General features: G+C 37.6%; 1 protein-coding gene across 3 annotated transcripts in view; it reads right to left on the bottom strand.

Annotated features, from left to right (window-relative positions):
- arhgef25a (Rho guanine nucleotide exchange factor (GEF) 25a) overlaps positions 1-20,774 on the bottom strand; it is a 109,327-nt gene that overhangs the window by 68,480 nt on the left and 20,073 nt on the right. Inside the window, exon 1 of one of the 3 annotated variants that reach the window (XM_073875342.1) lies at positions 5,379-5,793. The exons of the other annotated variants lie outside the window; for them this stretch is intronic. Within the exon in view, the coding sequence (XP_073731443.1) occupies positions 5,379-5,472 (94 nt within the window). The 5' untranslated portion in view covers positions 5,473-5,793. Of the gene's footprint in view, positions 1-5,378; positions 5,794-20,774 lie in introns of those variants that run through there. 3 annotated transcript variants of the gene reach the window in all.

Genomic DNA, 20,774 nt, shown 5'->3' with positions numbered 1-20,774 from the left:
CACTCCGGAGACAATACCGCTAACTTACCGCATCATTGACTCAAGGAAAAGCCACGCGATATCTGCTCTCATTTGATTTCTTCATTTATTCCTTTTTTGCCTTGTTTTCCTTCGCTGAGTGCATATGCAGGTACTGTGAGTTCTGAATGCTCTTTCTCTGCCGTACTTTTGCTCTTCCCAGAGTGCCTCGTGCACGTTCAAATCAATCGGGTGTGCGCATGTGTGGGCAGATCCCATAGCAACAGGGGTGGTGCCATGGTCTCGAGAGAGAGTGATAGTCACGCAGGCCAATCATTTGTTTTGTCCCTAATGGAAATAATTAGCTGTGTTTAAAACAGTCGTGAGAGGTCGACAGACACTCGAGTTTTATAGTCTCTTTTTCAGAGTACTTACATTTTAATTATGTATTGGTATATAAAGACGGTTTAAACAAATTTGTAAAAAAGTTTGCCTATCCTGCCTTTAACGTTAGCATATAGCATTATCTAGCATATAACAATAACTCAGCAGTCACAACGTTGTTTTTATCATTGTACTTAACTTAATGAGTAATTTAATTTTGGGGCGTGTTGTTGAGATTGGCATGTTTTCCAGCTGTCTTTGCATGCACAAGGTTTACATAAGAAGGAGCAAACAATTGTCTTTGAGGCTGACAATATGTCAATATCATGTACAAAAGGGTTAATCATCTATGCCTAGGTAAATACCGTTTTACATACTACGGCATCTTTAACAAGCCGGTGTTTTCATTGAGATAGCAGTAGGGAAGTGTCTGTTCTATGCTATCAGCTACACAGTCGCGATGATCTTAAATAGTGACTAAACAAGTGATTGTCATGTGTCTTTTAAAGCGCTCGGTGCTCATTAGGAAATAGTGAAGAGTCGTCATCAGCTGGATTCCAGCTGGGCTTGTAAATAATAGCCATGTACAGCTGCAGTGTGAATAAGAAACAGCACTTACTGATATGTAATTACCAGAATGATGGTTTGGTTAGAAATGAGATGTGATTGCATTCTGCTCTTTATAAAGATGGCTGTGTCACTGTGTGAAAGGATTCAATATTTAAAAAAATAAATAAATAAATAAAAATACTGAACAAATAAATAAATAGTCTGTAATGGCAGTTTGTTCTTTATGTACTGTTGTTGAAGTATAGCATATGGTAATCTTTCAGTCCCATTATAACTCAAACATGTTCCATCTAAAGTATGAATGTCTTGTGACACCTGCAAGCACACAATGCAAGACCTTCAAAAGTTGTTTTACAGGACAGGTCCCATTAACCTCTTAAGTAAATGTGCAAAGGGAAAGTCTAGTTCAGTACACTAACTACTGTATAAGCATTGTCTACTAAGTTTGACAAGTGGAAAGTGTCAAAATACTAAATTTTAAAACCAATTATTTCATCATTCATTAACTTTACATCCTCCTTTTTAATGGTTTGCTTAAAAAGTGTGCTTTTGCATTTATGCATTTGGCAGAGGCTTTCAGTCTATTCATTTTATCAGTATGTGTTTTCAAACCCAAGAGTTACAATAATTCTATCCAAAGCGACTGACAAAAGTGAAAACAAATTACATTTGTGTTACGGTACACTGTCTGGGAAAATAAGTCAAAATTTTTTCCCAAACTGTCACTGGGGAAGTACCCTTCACAAGGTCCTAATATGTCACATTTATGGCGCTTTTCCATTGCATAGTACCCCACTGTTTGGTTTGAGTCGGGTCAGCTTACATTTGGGGGCTTTTCCACTGGGTGCAGTATGTAGTACCCGATCCTTTTTTTAGTACCACCTCGGTCGGGGTTCCAAGCGACCCGAGCTGATGCCAAAACATAACGCAAAAACGCTGTAGATCACTGATTGGTCTGAGAGAATCGTCACTACCAGCGTCATCGCTATAATGTAAAAGATTAGCTTTACCTTCATGCTAGCTTGCGATGTCTCGAGTAAACCTGTTGTCATTTGTGCTTTGCTGTTAAGTTCCCAAACTCCCTTTTGGCGATAAAAAACATCCACAGGTTGGGAATCAGGAACACCATAACAGTTTTTTCCAGACCTGCAGTTTGTGGCGGCACATTCGCAACGTGCACGTTCGCATAAATGCTTAAATGTAACTTAAATGAGGCTCAGCGGAGGGCGTCGACTAACGCCACGAGTGTTTGTACAAAAACTGTCATGTAAGACAGAGGTAGTGATAAACGCGATGTGCAAAAATCTATTTGTGGTGGTCAATTTTAATTTTGTGGCAGACTGAGAAATAAATGAATGTATGGGAATGTACAACAACGCTCTCACTTGTATGATGTCACAGCAGTAGGCAGCGTAAATATAACGACATGCCTATAATCCCTCCCACTCCGAAGTATTACTAAACTTGATGGAAAAACAAACCAAGCCAAAGTGAGCTGACCTGACCCAAACCAAACCGTGGGGTACTATGCAATGGAAAAGCGACATCACATAAAGATATACAGTACTAATATGCACTCTTTGGTACCAATCTGTACCTATGAGGTACTAATATGACCTCTTTAGGTGCAAAGGTACCGCCCCAGTTACAGATTTCTGATAAAAATACCATCATTTTATTATACCATGGTCCTACCACATTACTTTTTTAAGGTGGAGTTGCATCTCTAAAGGTTGCGAAAATGTGGAGCCTAAGTTTGTTTCAGGAACTTTGCTTTCAAATACACCCTAGCAGACAGGAAAAACCTTTGGTGAGCAACCGATATGTGAAGCTAATTACCTCTGCAACCTCTGATTGTTTCTCCTCTAAACATCAAAACAACCATTGTGTATGTGACATTTGACATAACTTCAGCCATGGGTATGTGCTTCAGTCTGTAGGGTCTGAGCAGTGTTGTGCGTGACACAGCGAACTAAACCGATAGCTCTTTCCAAAGTGTGAGAAAGCCTCGCTCTCTGACAGTGCAGAAGACGTCTGTTGAATGCCTCCTGCTTAAGATGTATTCAGGTTGTGTACTTTATTCCCAGGGTTGAATAAACATATAGCCCTCATCCAAGCTTGATTAAATGCTCTTACATAAACCATCCATTTATACCCGTTTCTATAGGAGAGAATAGAGCATATGTCTTCAAGTAAGACAAACTGCATAATCTCCAAGGCATGAGATTTCAATTGGGAAGAAAAAAGATAGAAAGAGAGGGTAGGAGGTAGTCGCATATGGGTTTAAGCTGCTCCATCTGCCTACAGCTCTCCTAATACGATTTATATTTAAGCAGGAGAGCTTGATGTTAATGCATGGCATTAATATTATATTCACTGACTTTCTCTAGCAGTAGCATCCCTAGTTTATCTTTCTTGTGATGGGTACCACACAGCATGACATTTTCCACTTAAAATGTGTTGTATATATATATTTGTAAGTTAAGGGTGAGTTAGTCAGATCTACATGAATGACTAACGTGTGCATATTGCTGATTTTAAGTGTTTCGTCTTTAAATCTCCTCAGAGAAGATACGCATCATTTAGATGGCCATTACGTAACCACAATGCATCAATTCAAAACATTAAGGAAATAGAGATGTTTAGTTACCGAAACCGGTTACAGTTCATAGAGTTTGCAGCCCCTACATAGCTCGTGCGGTATTTCGAGACTTGGGAACGATGTCTGTGGCTAACTTAGATGATCCCTAGTGAAGGTAGAAAGCACATAGTCTGGCACATAGAGGAAGAATATCTATTACATAAGCACTGGAGATTAAACTAGAGCCTATGCCAGAGCCCCGCTGAGGTGGCAATATAGTACAAACAATGATAAAAGAGCACACAAAGAATGCTTTAAAGTTCAAGTGTGCAATTTTACCATGTTAAAAGTTTGTGTTTCTGAAGCTTAGTTGCCTAAGCAGTGCAAAAGGTCATGGCACGTACTGATCAAACGTAATTCACTCTAAGTTGCTTTGGATAAAAGTTATCTTCCAAATGCATTATTTGCACTAAAAAGATAACACTTAAGCCTTAAAATGACGTGTTGTAAAAAATGAAATCATTTTAGTGAAATTACCAAAACAATGAAATACACATGACCAACTACATCAATGCTCTATTTGTAGCCACTGTTTACAATACAATTCACAGTTAGCATCGCTCTGCCACACCTTAATGCTACATACCCACCAAACGCGAGGCATCGCGTAACTGTGGGTTCACACCAGTCGCGAGTTCAATGATTTGCGCGAGTAGGTTACATGCAAAGTCAATGCAAAGACACGATCAGACACGTCCTCAGGTGGGGCGATGCGAATGGCGCGATATGGGCGGCGCGTTTGCAACAAAAACCTCAAACTGGTCTTCGCATGACACAAAGTTAAATCCTGCATGTAATCTAGAGCGAGTAACGCAAACCCCCACGTTTGGTGTATACGTAGCATTGCTCACTCTAGATTGCTTGCGGGATTTAACTTCGTGTTATGCAAATTTTTTGCTCAAGTTGAATATTTTCGTCTTTCGCATCGCCCCACACGAGGACGCGTCTGATCGTGTCTTTGCATTGACTTTGTATGTAATCTACTCGCGCAAATCGCTGATTGCGTCTTTGCATTGACTTTTTATGTAATCTACTCGCGCAAATCGTTGAACTTGTGTCTGGTGTGAACCCACAGTAACTACAGTGACCACCATGACCATCTGAAAAAAGCACATACCAAAAAGGAAAAAAAGAGACAGACAAGCAAGTCTTAAGGCCGGGAAAGGGGAAGGAATGTTTTGCGTGGCTCATTCGCCCAGTGTTTTATTCACCCACGTGCTGCACATACCTAGACCACCCATACCCCCCATAAACACATGGCAATCTGTTGAACATATAAACATATAAGTACACACATTCATAGGATGTGCACACACACTCAGTAGTACACACTTCCACAAGTACACTAGTTGTTCTATAACTGTGCTTGTGCCTTGAGAGAGAAAAATTGTTTGCGAGGAAAGACGTAGCTAGGAGAGGTGGCAGACATCTGTTGCTCCAGCTGAGCGCAAGATGAGAAAGATACACCCCCTAAACCTCCCCCCACACAAACATACACGCGTGTAATGCAATGCAATGCACGGATAGCTCTTTAAATCAACAATGTGCGCTTTTAAGAGGAGTGATAAGGAAGATGGTGGTGAGCATCTGCCAAAGAAAATTTGGAGAAATTTGGAGGGGAAATACAAGAACACAAAAACAATACACTAGTGTGGAAAGACCCTAGAAATAATACTGGAGGATAGGCTGGAAATCAACATAGCTTACATAATGCTGTGCACCAAGACCAAGTACATATCCCTGATCTCTTTGAGTAAAGACATGTCAATAAAATAGCCATTTCAGGATTGCCTCCCCCAGACACAACATACTTCAAGTCACTGACCTCTGACCCGGGCATAACAGCAGCCGCACTTTGCCAGGACTTTCCGGAACAAGTGGTGGCAGGCGCAGCCCCGATGGTGATGGCTCCCCTTCATGGTAAACCCCAATCGCTGACCGCAAGATTAGCAGGCGTGGGCATGGCACATCACACGCTCACTCACACACGCATACACATTCGCGCCAGGGATATCCCTGTTGCTGTAATTCCAAAGAGGTGTGCGGAGAACCTCAAACAAATCCCAAAACGAAAGGCAAAGTCCTCCACTCAGATAAGGGAATCATATACTGTCCGGATATCCAGCCTCGGGTTGTCACACTACAGGGGAGAATAGAGTCAGCGGCAGTCAAAAGCACAGCTCAGGCTCTCTGTTTTTCCTCTCTCCTGCTCTGCTCAAATGACAGACTGTAAGACTGCCAGAGAGAGAGAGAGAGAGTGAGAGAGAGAAAGAGAGTGAGAGAAAGAGAGAGAGAGAGAGAGGAGGGGGTGTGGGGGTGGAGTTAGCAGCTCGGCTTGCTGGCTATTCCAGGATACAGTTCCCACTCCCCTTTTCTCTCCTCATCTTATGCTCCCATAAGCTCTGATCTACTCATAATTCTCTCTCTTTCTGTCTCTATTCAATCCGTTGTCATCTTTTTCACTCTTTCAGCAAAAAACAATACCCGAAGATTTTCGCATTCAGAGAGAACAAGTGGCTGATATCTTGTGGCTCGATATCAGATCTTCATAGTCAGAAAACAAGCGACTGATACCTTGTGGCTCAGGCTAGTCTAGATTTAATATAAACAAGGTGGGGAAAAAATCTCATGAGTTTATTGACACATAATTACATCTGGTAATTATATCAGGAGTGCTGGATCAAAAGGGTATTCCAACCAGACAGGCAGCAACAGAAGGTGGGAGTGTTAAGTTTACTGTACACAGAGTTTACAGGGCACGAGGGCAACAAGACACTAGTGGCTTTCTTTTGATGACTTTTGAAAGTTACAGATCTAGACAGAAACACACAGACACACACTCACAGGTTGGGTGTGGCAAATACAAGAATAGAGATATCAAGTTTCAAAGCAATGTTTACAAGTTTTGGTCATAAATGTCTGATGGTGTTCAGACTTTATGGCCAACGTTGGAGGTCAAATGGCAAGAGTGTGTTTATATGCATGTCGCCTCTGATTGGACTCTCCGCTGCAATTTGTAGGCATATGATGGATGCTTTTATCTAAAAAGTCACACATCACATTTAATTTATACATTTTATCAGTATGTGTTTACTTGGATTCAAAACCGATGACTTTTGGTCTGATAACGCAGTGAGCTACAGGAATAGTGTGACATTTCAACATAAACAATGTGGAGGGTTGTGATAAAGATCAAGCAAAGGTATACAACACATGTACAGTAGACCATCGTCCAATCGATGGGAAGTGTGCAAAGAGGTTCTGTAAGTAAGACTTATAGCAGAAGGTTCCAAGGGGTCCCCAAAAATGTCAAAAGAAAAAAGACAAAGCAAAAACTGTGGAAATTATAAGTGTAGCTAATTCGTAGTTCGTAAACAACTTGCTAACTTTATAATATCACAATTAATATTTTTTTAACACAGTTTATATGTTTCTATATAAAAAATATGGATATACAGTACTGTGCAAAAGTCTTAGGCCACCCATCCATACTTATTTTTCAATCTTTTTTTAAAGATTTTTTTTACCTTTTATTAAGGTACAAACAGAAAATACAGGAAATAAATACAAAAAATATATATATTTTCAGGACTAAATGTCTTCTTTAGGCATCGTCGGTGTTTAGTGTGACCTTTCTTGGCACTAAACACATCTTGAGTGTTTTTGAGCAGAAAAGTAAAAAGACTAATTTCTTTAAAATTAGAAATTATTAGGATTTAATTTAATTTAGGTTTAAGAGATCCTGCAGTTTCCTGCTATTCCTCAAGTTGAAGGGGAGTTTACCCTAAAAACTTGACACATCAGTTTACATTTTTATACAGTTTTTAATACTACATACACATTTCCTGTATTTCCTAGATGTATTCAATTAAAGAGACTGAGAAACAATTATATATGATCACACAAAAACAACAAATCTAATTCTGGCATGGTGGCCTAAGACTTTTGCACAGTACTGTATATTTTATGAAAGGGGTCACTTACTAAAGGTTCATCATATGTGAGGGTCCCTGCCATCAAAAAACTATATTAAATGCTGAAATTAACATGAATTAAGATTAATAAATGCAGTAGCAGTACAGTTCATTGTAAGTTCAGGTTAGCTAATGCATTAACTAATGTTAACAAATACAACCTTATTGTAAAGTGTTTCCCAGCTTACATTAAGTACTTACATTAGATTATGTCTGATGAATGGTGAGTCATATAATGCACCTTTAAGTGTTTGAAATTCTTGTGTGACTCGTGTAATAAAGGAATCTAAACTGTCTGGCATGACAAAATACACTGAAAAAAGTGATTCAAAATTTTTTAAGGTAAGTGGTTGCAATCAATTTATTCAAGCTACATTTGAACAAAAAAAATAGAAAAGCAAAACAAAACAAAAAACTTTTGCTTAAATGCAGCTTAAATAAATTGATTGCAACCACTTACCTTAAAAAAATTAGTAAATTGAATGAATTTATTTTTTTCAGTGAAATACATTTCTAAAAGGAGCGCTCACACCAGTGGCGAGGCTACATAAGGGCCAGGGTACCACTGCCCCACCCAGTCAGAAGAGACAAAATATTTTTTTGGAAAAGAAGTAGAAATCATGCATAATAATCACTCAAATATGCTTCATTTAGAAATAAATAACTATTCATATAGAAAGTGTATCATTCGCATGTGTTTCTTAACCTTGCAAATGTTAACATTTAAGCCATTTAAAACAATTTGAGTGCAAGAAGATGTTAAAGTGAGCTGTGCGCACAGACAAACTCAAATGGACACACACTCATAAGCGCTTTCAAAATGCATGAAAACACAAAATCTTTATGTGCTTGACAAAGACACAAACACGCAAAATGATCTCGGAATACCAGTCTTGGCAAGTATTTTCATCAAAACAATCAGTTATGTCTTAAAGGGACACTCCACTTTTTTTTAATATGCTCATTTTCCAGCTTCCCTAGAGTTAAACATTTGATTTTTACCGTTTTGGAATCCATTCAGCTGATCTCCGGGTCTGGCGCTACCAATTTTAGCATAGCTTAGCACAATCCACTGAATCTGATTAGACCATTACTGTAGCATCGCGCTATAAATAATTTAGATATTTTTCCTATTTAAAACTTGACTCTTCTCTAGTTACATCGTGTAGAACAGAAAATTAAAAGTTGCGATTTTCTAGGCACATATGGCTAGGAACTATACTGTCATAATAATCACAGACTTTGCAGCTGTAACATGGCTGCCGGAGGCGCAATGATATTTTATGCAGCAGCCGAAACTTTTAATTTTCTGTTGGTCTTAGTACACAATGTAATTACAGAAGAGTCAAGTTTTAAATAGGAAAAATATTGAAACTCTTTAATTATTTTTTAGCGCGATGCTAATGGTCTAATCAGATTCAATGGATTGTGCTAAGCTATGCTAAAAGTAGTACTACCAGACCAGCTGAATAGATTCCAAAATGGTAAAAATCTAATGTTTAACTCTAGGGAAGCTGGGAAATAAGTATATATATTTTTTTTATTTAATGTCCCTTTAAAGTGACCTCAAACAGTTTAGAAAAAAATCATATGTGTGTCAGCATATGGAACCATGCTTATCCGGTCTTAAAGTGGCAGTACTCTCAAATCAAAAAATCTGCTTCTGTTTGTGTCATTATGTTAATCATACAACAGAAAATCACTTCTGTTGCTTTAAAAAGATGAATTAGAATGAAAAAGTGTTATTATTCATTTGATTCTATTTCTGTACCTAAATATTTTTCTATTATTTCTATTTTCTAAATCTATTTTTCACAGAATTTCTTGATTTTATTTTCCTCATTTCCCTTTTTTCCCTTAAAAAATTATTCGACCCATGACTCAGAAAACATAATGTAAACCGCTTAACCACTACTATATTGTAAAATGATATAATTTGAAAGTAGGCATTGAGGTCACTGAGGTCCACTCAGTTTAAATTCAGCTCATGGCTGGTGTTGTCTGGTCTTGTGCCTAATTAGTGGACAAATGGTTCAGTTTTTGGTTAACCTGTTAGGAAAATCAGGATCCCAGCATCCATACCCAACATACTCTAGTCACCACTTATGCTGTTCTTATCAATAGTGGGCGGCATGTATGCATTGTATCTCGGTCATGTGACTTCCACCAGGGGTCAATTAGAGGGGAACTTGAAACAAAAAATATATTAAAAAGTTCCTTTAAAATGTGGGCCTAAAATTAATCTTTTTTTATAATTTAAGTAAAACACACTACATGTATATACAGGTAACACACTACAGTATATGTTTATGTTTAGAAAGACAAATGCTCTTATCAAAAGGTAAAAAATGGCTGTGAAAATAAGGTATAGAGAATAAATGGCCTTTTAATAAAAATTCAGTAATTGCTTAATTTGCATAAAGTTCAACTCTGCTCAACCTTGTTCCTTCAGCAGTGGTCTGTGTCGTCTACGTCTCACCACATGCCTAAATCTCATTGAAACCGAATGACTTCCACAGTGCATATCTCAGTGTAAACTCCTGCTGTCTGCCTTGACAGCAGAGGATTTTACTTCAAAGGCAGCTGCATTTTCCTCTCTTATACTGTAATCCGTATAATCCAACTAGAGAGAACAAACTGTATTTTAATTTGGTTTAAAAGGGAGACAAATTCGATTAAAGTAAAAAGGCATTTTCAAAGCACATTCTCAGATGCAACAACAATTATAACGTCAAACACGTTGCTGTTTGTAATTCTCATCTATGCGGTGTTTACTACCGTGAGGACCACTTAAAATCATTCTTGTATAAAATCTCCACTTAAATCTGTCCTTATTTCCATCTGTTTTAACACTGTTTGTGTCACTGTTTCTCACTACCTCACTCTGGCCCTCACCAGTTCTCTTGGCCCAGTGCAATACTTGAGGAAATTACCCATGACGGGAGGGCAAATTTAGTTAAGTTGTTCTGAACTCATGTTGTGTTTGCTTTTCCGGTTGAGGTACACGCAAGCAAATAGTTTTGGTGGCAAATACCACCCTTAAAATCAACATCCTGAGAACAGACACAGAAAGGGAGATTTAATTTGGCACATTTATAAATATTGCAGCATATTAAAAGAAGACATAATACATAATAATCATGTTACATAAAACAACATTACTTTAAACTCTTAGTTGCATGTACAACAAGGTGCATTAACATTTTATGTCAGTAGAGGGAGTCTATACTGTGCATCTGGGCAAAGATAATTGCCAAGAATCCCCTTATCTGATTTTAGGAACTTAAGGAACAAACAAGAAACAGGCATTTCCTTGCCATTTCTGTTCAATGAAAATGTGCACTGTTTATTAAATGCTGTAGATTTATGCTGCATTATATAAAAAAATAAAAACACGTTTACAGTTGAAAATTCACAAAACGCTAAAAAATAAATGTATTACATGATCAGAAAGTTGAATAAAGAAGCCCAATTATTTGAAAATCTGGAATTTGGGGGTGAAAATGTTATTATTTTGTTAGAAAAAATGCCTTTAAAGTTGTCCAAATGACATCCTTAACTGCATCCACTCACAAAAATTAAGTTTAGATATATTTACGGTAGGTACAAAATATCTTCATGAAACATGATCTTTAACTAATATTTACTAATTATTTTTGGCATAAAAGAAAACTGACCCACATTGAATATTGATCATGGTTTTGTGGTCATAAATATACAGCTGTAATGTTCGTAAATGTGAAATTTATTGCAATCTGAGTGTCTACACAGAGACATAAAAATTCCATGGCAACAAGACAAAAGAAGCACAAAGAAAATGTGTGAAAAATTTATTTTACCCTTCTTCTTTCTCATTCTTATTTTTTTCAGCCACACCCTATTTCTATTTATTCACTCGCCTTACTTCATTGCCTTTATTTATGACTGTCCCCTGGTGCACATATACAGTTTTTATACTTAAAGGGGTCATATATTTAGAAATCAAAGTTTTTTACATATAGTAGGTCATTGTACTATAAAAACATTCTGCAAGTTTCATAACTTGTTACTTCCTTTTTAATCCCAAAGTATCTTTTATTGAAACCAATCTGTCAGATTTATCACAGTATGATGTCATAGGGCAGGGGTCTTCAAGTACTTTTCTTCGGGGGCCAGATTTTAAAATTGTAAATATGATGCGGGCCAAACTTTTACCCCTATTTTTACTTTTGATATAGTTCTTACTTTTACCATATATATGTGTGTGTTGTTGTCGTTTTTGTTACTTTTGTTGTAGTATATTTGAAAAAAAAACCCATTAAAACATGCATTTAAAAAAATGAAATTTAAAACCCTTTTAATTACTGAAAACTCATATTTTCTTTATTAATATTTAAAACAATTGCAGTTTAACACGTAAGAGCCAAATGTTAATAGTAAAAGTGTAAAAGATCAACACTCCTAAACATATTTTGTTTATAACTGTTTAACTTTCATTAATTGTTACATGTCAAGTATTCACAACATATAGCCAGTCTTCTCCTAATGACCAAAATTGCACTACATGTTTTCTTTTTTAATATTTTATAGATATATATAGGCTAAACAGCCTTTCCATTGTACATTACATACAGATATAACTGTCGGGAGTTCGCCCCCTAGTGGCATGAAAATTTAGTTTAATCGTAAATCTGTCATGGGAGAGAACCTTTAATCTACGAATATATGTATAGTTAATAATTTACTTACCAGTAATTAAAGCATTCAAGTGTTACTGATAAAGTAAAACAAAAAATAATTAATAATTTTAACTTTGCACACAGTTTTGATTGGAACACACTGAAATACATCACTTCCGGTCGCCGCGTCACATGCGGTGTAGTCGCATAAGTTTATTTTCTTTAATGCATCCAAAGCTCGAATTGGATCAGATAATTACGCACCCGCAGATGGTTGGCACCCCACACAGCCCCTTTCTGTGTTGCCTTGTACAGTGGAAAGGTAAAAGTAACCACGCTGAATTTAAATCAGACTATGGTCGTTTCTCAATAAGGCTGCAGCCTCCGGAGGTCGCATTTCCAGGCTGCATACGTCATTAAGTCTTATTTCAGAATTTTAACAATTATAAAGTTGACTATTATTATTAGTTAAAGGCGGAGTCCACGATGTTTGAAAGCCAATGTTGATATTTAAAATCACCCAAACAAACACGCCCCTACCCCAATAGAATCTGGACCTTCTGTTGATAGACCCGCCCCACACATACCAACCCGGCATTTGATTTGATTTGATTGGCTATAAGTGTGTTTTGGTAGTCGGCCCGTCTCCTTTTCCAACGCGTTTTCAAATATCGTGGACTCCGCCTTTAATCGTAAATTGTTGTAATATGCTTATGATTTGTGAATGTAATGCTCAGTTAACTTAAACTTGATGACGTATGCAGTCTGCATATGCGACCTCCGGAGGCTGCAACCTTCCGATTGAGAAACGGCCAAAGGTGACCGGCGGGCCGGATAAAGATGATTGGCGGGCCGCACTTGGCCCGCGGGCCGCCAGTTGACTAGCCCTGTCATAGGGGCTGGTATTAAGATGTGTTTTGGTCAACCGGATCACAAGTGGACAAGAGAGACACATTTATGTTTACACCTAGTATTTAAATCCGTCTCTTTTGTCCACTTTCGACTGCTTCTGTCCTGAATACTTTGAGGAGGTTTGGGCGAGTCTCATTTAAACGCAAACTGGGCGGTGTCATTTAAACGCAACCGGGAGTAATGGCGAGTTTACATGGACGCAAACTAATATTATGTCGGAGTCTGCTGCTTGTGTAGTAAGTAAACATGCTGCACAGTGTTTTGTACATTTATATGTTAGAGCTTTCTCTGATATTTCAGCACAATTGATGAAATAAGATCACGCAACTTTCACACGCTTGCAAAATAAAACTACGTGAAGATCAGCCGCTTTAGTTTTATCAATGAAATGCTAAAAATAGCACTGTACACTGTGTGTTTGTGCCAGAAGTCAGAAAACACGTAAAACATTGTGTTCAGTACCTCAGACTAGATAAAAGGCTTAAAGAAGGCGGTCGCGTGTGGCTGTTCGAACACATTCAGCCACAAGTGCGTTTACGCTACAAAAGCAATCCGATCGAAAAGGGTTTTCGACAACCTCTATGTGGTTGAAAGTGGACGAAAGTTCACTTGTGATCTGATCGACGAAAACGCATGTTAATGCCAAGTGTAAACAGCCTCATAGTGCAACGAAAGGCAACCTCTGCAGATCAACAATTCAATTCAATTTTATTTATATAGCGCTTTTCACATTGGTAATTGTTTCAAAGCAGCTTTACATTTATAGAAGCAGGGGAAAACACAGAAAAATCAACAGACAATATAAATAGCAAAATACAGCACCTATGAATAAACTTTATAAGCGGGCGTATTAATTATGTAACACATAGAAGAGAGGGTGCTAAGTTATGCCAATGTCGGCTAACTCCCCAAGGTTGAAAAAACCCCTAGGAGAAAAACCTCCAGACTTTTTTAGCCAGACTTTTTTTTTTATTCTACCACTACATTATTACCTCTTTGGTCCTGCAATTACAGTTATTTATTTGGCAGATGCAAAGCGCCTTACAAGGTATACATTTTTATGTGTTGCTTGGGATCAAACACTGCTAAATGCTGCTAAAATAAATAAATAAATGAAATGTCCTTTTCTTGTTTGTTGTTGCTTACTAACATAAACCAAAAGTGACCTAAGCATGCAGAACGCATTGTCTGTGACCAAATAAATGTGGTCTTGTCCAAACTTTGTTGCATCCGGATTCCCTCATATCCTTAGCACATTCGGCTGACTGTACATAAATCACTAGCATCTATGGTCATTGTTTACATATTCCTGCTTTTATTTTAAAACCTTCACAGCTGCCAAAATGAGAAATTGTTGTATTGTAGTGTTTGTTGTAGCATGCTAAAGACACAGACAATGTTTTAATAACCCATTGCTTTTACTTTGACAGTGAAAACTACTCACAGTAGCGTGTTCAAAGACTGCAAACTTTTGCTTTGACCACAAGAAAGCGAAAAAATTAATTATGCAATAACTAATAACAGCTGTCCTGTAAGTTAACTTGTACAGATGTGTGAAGATGTGAAGATCAAAGCACTACAGAGTCGTAAGTAAAGAGTATACAAATCCTGCATGCAGACATGTTTACAAGTAATGGGAGTACACAGCCAAGATAAAGCTAATGCTTTTATTCACTGTATGTTCTGTTCTCTATCTGTGTCTTCCCTTCTTAAACCATTTCAATGCGCAAATTTTTTAAGCAGGAGCTCAAATTAAAGATGGATGAGTACTATGACTGGGAGGACAGAGTGAACAATGGCAGCAGGCAGTGATGGTGTTGTACATTCTGCACTTTACAGCTCAGAGATTTGGCTGATCTTTTGCTGCAAAACCTTGCATGCAAACTTTTTTGGCAAACTTTAAAAAAAATCTTCGGACAAGACAAACAGCAAATCAAAACTGCGAAGTCACTAAAGATGCAACTAGATACAAATAATGAAAGTCTGAAGCACACACTAGGGGGTGCTGTGACTGCCACATTCAGGTTGGATTCAGGTCCAACTCACAAGGGTCACAAGTTTGAATGTGACCCATGGTTTTAGCGGATTCTGCCAACAAAGCGGAATATTCACTCGGTCAATAATATTATCTCATTTTTGACTGAGGTGATGTTTAGCGGCTTTTGCGTCTGAGCTCCTCATATGTATATGCTCAAATGCAAATGCATATTGATTCCTGGATCACATTGCTAACATTGATTACTCAATCATAAATGTGACCCAGCGTAAATATCCAGCTAAAGTCATTTTTTGTGGTTTACTACATAAAATAATTTCTCATAATGTAAAGAATATTCTATATAACCTCGATGTCTTTAATAGTAAGGTAATGTCAATGTCAAAGATTGAAATGATAGTGAAATCAGTGACTGAAATCAAACTTTTTATGTTCCTTATACACTTACCTAAAGGATTATTAGGAACACCATACTAATACTGTGTTTGACCCCCTTTCGCCTTCAGAACTGCTTTAATTCTATGTGGCATTGATTGAACAAGGTGCTGAAAGCATTCTTTAGAAATGTTGGCCCATTTTGATAAGATAGCATCTTGCAGTTAATGAAGATTTGTGGGATGCACATCCAGGGCACGAAGCTCCCATTTCAACCACATCCCAAAGATGCTCTATTGGGTTGAGATCTGGTGACTGTGGGGGCCATTTTAGTACAGTGAACTCATTGTCATGTTCAAGAAACCAATTTGAAATGATTTGAGCTTTGTGACAAGGTGCATTATCCTGCTGGAAGGAGCCATCAGAGAATGGGTACATGGTGGTCATTAAGGGATGGACATGGTCAGAAACAATGCTCAGGTAGGCCGTGGCACTAAAGGGCCTAAAGTATGCCAAGAAAACATCCCCCACATTATTACACCACCACCACCAGCCTGCACAGTGGTAACAAGGCATGATGGATCCATGTTCTCATTCTGTTTACGCCAAATTCTGACTCTACCATGTATCAACAGAAATCAAGACTCATCAGACCAGGCAACATTTTTACAGTCTTCAACTGTCCAATTTTGGTGCGCTTGTGCAAATTGTAGCCTTTTTCCTATTTGTAGCAGAGATAAGTGGTACCCGGTGGGGTGCGCAAGGTTGTGCGCGTTGTGGCTTCACAAATGCTTTGCTGCATACCTCGGCTATAACGAGTGGTTATTTCAGTCAAAGTTGCTCTTTTTTCAGCTTGAATCAGTTGGCCCATTCTCCTCTGACCTCTAGCATCAACAAGGCATTTTCACCCACAGGACTGCCGCATACTGGATGTTTTTCCCTTTTCACACAATTATTTGTAAACCCTAGAAATGGTTGTGCGTGGAAATCCCAGTAACTGAGCAGATTGTGAAGTATTCAGACCAGCCCGTCTGGTACCAACAACCATGCCACGCTCAAGATTGCTTAAATCACCTTTCTTTTCCCATTCTGACATTCAGTTTGGAGTTCAGGAGATTCTCTTGACCAGGACCACACCCCTAAATGCATTGAAGCAACTGGCATGTGATTGGTTGATTAGATAATTGTATTACTGAGAAATTGAAGAGGTGTTTCCAATAATCCTTTGGGTGAGTGTATAATAATTAGATTATGAGACTTTAGCCTGAATTTCACAGACAGGGTCAAATTTTTGTCCATTCTGTTTTTCGGTAGGTTTATGGCCATAGCCAATACAATTCAAATACTAACTCATAAATTTAAAGGGATCCCATTCTTAAACCCGAAAGGCTTTATCCTTTCATACAGACACAAAACACACCTGCATGAAAAGGATGATGGGAGATGATACAAGAGGTTGCCTCCTACATCCTTCTCATTCCCTGCATACTGCACTTAACTACAAATACCTCAGCTGAATAATCCCCCTCCCCCTAATTCCTATCAATCCAGTCACAAAAACATCCAGAAGAGGATTTTTAAAGATTATTGTTGAGATGTTTAAAAATATAGGCTCTTTTAACAAATTCATCCATCTTTGCAACATCTTGACGTACACTGCACCACAGTCAGACAACCACAAATTGATGCTGAGATTATACAAGGCATATCTGCTATCCATTACAATATATACAGACTCCAAATTTTTTCAAAGGAAGTTTTTAGATTCCTTGTAAAGTCTCTATTTATCTTATTTTGATGTCGGAGCAGCATACATTTCCTCTCAATTCCCAAATCCACTGAATCCAAAGCAGATGAAAGAGACGATGCAAGAGAAATTGTATCAGGGTGTCAATATAATACCATACTTCCTGGTCTCTGTAGTGAAAATGCTGTCTATAAATCAGTTTTGTCCCTGATACACAAAGTAGCAGAACATAACATACAGGGGTGTTTAAAGGCGTGGCACTGGGTGGCACCGTTTTATAGGGGCACAGCACACTGTACATGAGCCTGGAAATCATTCCCAATGTCTTTTAGACAGTATGCCTTACTGACAGAATTATTCCCCCAATTGATTTTCAGTCCCCGTGCCACCCCATTAACAAAATCCTGAAAGCAACCCTGATAACTTGCTAACATAATCTGATCCTCAATCACCTTTCATGATGTGAAATTCTTCATGGATGCAGATATAGATCCTAGTTTATATACCACAATGTTCTTCTCAATCTCAAGCCTGTAGCCAGAAAGAATGACTCCTCAAATACTCCCCAACTCTCAGCACCTCCGATCTAAGGCCAGCCGCCCCCAAGCGCCGTTCATCATGAGGACTTGACTATGGCATTTGGAAGAATGTGTAGAGAAACTGCTCTGATAAACGGCCAACAGGCAACAGTTAGCAGCAAAGAGCCAAAAACAAAACATACACAAAACATGACCCGTGCACTATCCAAGCTCCAAAGGATCTAAGTAAAAATGTGCTGAATCTCATCCGACAGTTACAGTATGTCTTATCCAATTGATAAACACAACACCGTGGAATATATAAACACACTACAACTTTATGATGTGTTTATACAAGCTTAAAGCTGATCGAGAAGATGATGGCTGGTGGTTGGAGGGTGTCAAAGTTTGGCTCCCGGCCTGGAACTCCGGAACGGAGGTTTATCAACATGACACCCACTTTGGAGAATTAATACAAGTATCTGTCTGTATTCCATAATGGGGGGTTATTCTCAATGCTTACACGAAAAATAGACACCTAAAAAGAAAAACTGTGCAACAATTAGATTTTGTTGCTTCTGTGCAAGGTGTAATACAATGATGAAACAGGTCTTATAATTATAAGTGACCAGAGAAAACATGTATTATAAAAGTTTCATAAAAGTAATCTATAAAGTAGTGACTTGTGTAATATCTTAGCCTTAAGCCATATGATTGCATGTGGGGAAACAGCACAAAAACAAAAGGATAAGTTTACACAAAAATAATACTTCTGTCTTGAGAGTGAATAAATGATTTTTTTGGTGGGGGGTGAACTACAGTATCTCATTAGTAACTGCCTGTACATGTATTCCTTCAATAGACATCCGTTTCGTCTTTTTTATAATGTCACATTGACATGCAAAGTTCCCCAAGAGTTTAATTTCAGAATCCAGTCAATAATAGATTCTACTGAAGTGAAGTGTGCATTAAAGTAGAAATATTACACAATAAAATGTATATACAGGTATGTGAAAAAGCACATGCATACACACGCATTGGAAAAGCCTTGACCACCAAGTTTTCCCAGTGTGGCACTGCAACTAAAAAGCTGTGGAGCAAAGACCCTTTTAAGGATGGGAGTTGCTTAGCCTATAGGTCCCCTGGGACGCCAGACTTCACATTACCCCAGCGCTGTTGTTATTTTTTGTCCGAAGAACATGTGCAAAGAAGGTCCTAGGAATGGGCCAACTTACAGTATGAATGGATGAGCGTTCCCTCCAGAACAAGCCATATATAGAGGATTTTGGTCAGTGTTAAGCTGAGATACCCGCCACATAACACAATGTTTAATGTCAAATATGCTTCCAAAAATAATCTTCCCTTGCACAAAAGACATCTTGAATTGTTCTGATGAATCCATAATTATTCTTAACTCCTTGAAAACAATATTTATAGAGCAACGCATAAAAGATTATGAATACAGCAATTCTAATTATTAAACAGTTGAATCCTTGATTCTGATTGGTAAATCGCTGTGTTTTATTTACGATAAATCATCCTTTTGCAACCACTCTGAGCAGCGTAAACATGTTTGCTGTTTACAATTGGTCAGGGACTATGTAATTAGGCTTTAATTTACTTCATGAATTTTGTGTTGATACATATTGGTTTAATATTGGTGTTGTGTGGTTATTGTTTTTTAAAAGCAATAAGGTATTGTGAATAGAGGGTATGCATTGACGTCACTTTTCCACGTGACCAAGCCCTGTTGAGTGGCAAACGTTCAACAAAATGGCTGGTTTTCATAGCGACCGCTGCGAAAATGCCAGTAAAACTGAACTGAAAATTGAATTTAGTTGGACTTGATAGCAGAAGTGGACAATACTTAATTACATTAGTTAAATTTTCCAAGCATCTGTGCTTTATTAGGGTGTTTGTATTGGGAAAAATTTACTTCACCACATTCTAAAGCATAAAATCATACTGTGTATTCTTTAATATTGCATATTAAAATGTATTTAATACCTAATAACATTAAAATTGTGTTATTTTAAAAGTAAAAGTACGTTAATGTACTTTAATATTAAATGTAAAACAAAAACTTGTATTTATGAAATGTAATAAAATAAAAATTATGATAATATGCTTTGGAATGTATGTTTTCCAAAGAAAAACACAAATAAAATACAAATACTGGAAAAAAAAATTTTAAGTAGAAAGTAAAACCTCTGCTTGATGGTGACCCTAGCAACTTGTCAACCCACCTGTGGTCTGTGAACGTTGGCATGAACGATAGATTTACTTCTCCTTTCAGTGTTTTTTGGCAGTCTGTAAAACGATAGCTCCGAAATCCTGTTAATCTGTTACAGTCTATTGCACAACAGCTTTTTCCCATTTAGACGCCTTTTCACCGTGTTTTCGCTTATTTCACACTGTACACTTATTCTGCCGCTCTGTCTTTTGCCACCGAAGGTGACGTCACGTGCATACCCTCTATAAGTCACGACTAAAGGGGTCGCCTAACAATACGTGCTTTATTGTACTTTATCATTTAAAGGGGACATATCATAAAAATGTCATTTCTTTTTCCATATTAAAGTGCTATAATTGGGTCCCCAATATTTCTAAAAAATGTGAAAAAGATCAACCCAGTAACTTAGTTTCGGTAAACCTTTCTCTGCAAGCATGTGAAAAAATAGGTCATTGAAATTTAGCTCCCTTAATCTGCACTATGCAACCACAGCACTGCCAATTAGTACAGAGATCAGCTCATTTGCATTTAAAAGGACACACCCAAAACGGCAAATTTTTGCTCACACCTACAAAGTGGAAATTTTAGCATGCTATAATAAATTATTTATATGGTATTTTGAGCTAAAACCTCACATACATATTCTGGGGACACCAAAGATTTGTTTTACATCTTAAAAAAGTCTTGTGAAATGTCTCCTTTAATAAAAACACTTCGTTTAAGAGTGTTTTGAGACATTTCAATCATACTTTGTGAACAAACCACAAAACCACAAAAAGTTTTAGAAATAAAAAATTAAATCACTTTA

The sequence above is a fragment of the Misgurnus anguillicaudatus genome, chromosome 13, assembly GCF_027580225.2.
Source record: "Misgurnus anguillicaudatus chromosome 13, ASM2758022v2, whole genome shotgun sequence".
Classification (NCBI taxonomy): Eukaryota; Metazoa; Chordata; class Actinopteri; order Cypriniformes; family Cobitidae; genus Misgurnus; species Misgurnus anguillicaudatus.
Note: the sequence above shows the minus strand (reverse complement) of the source record. Positions and strands in the feature narration are given on the sequence as shown.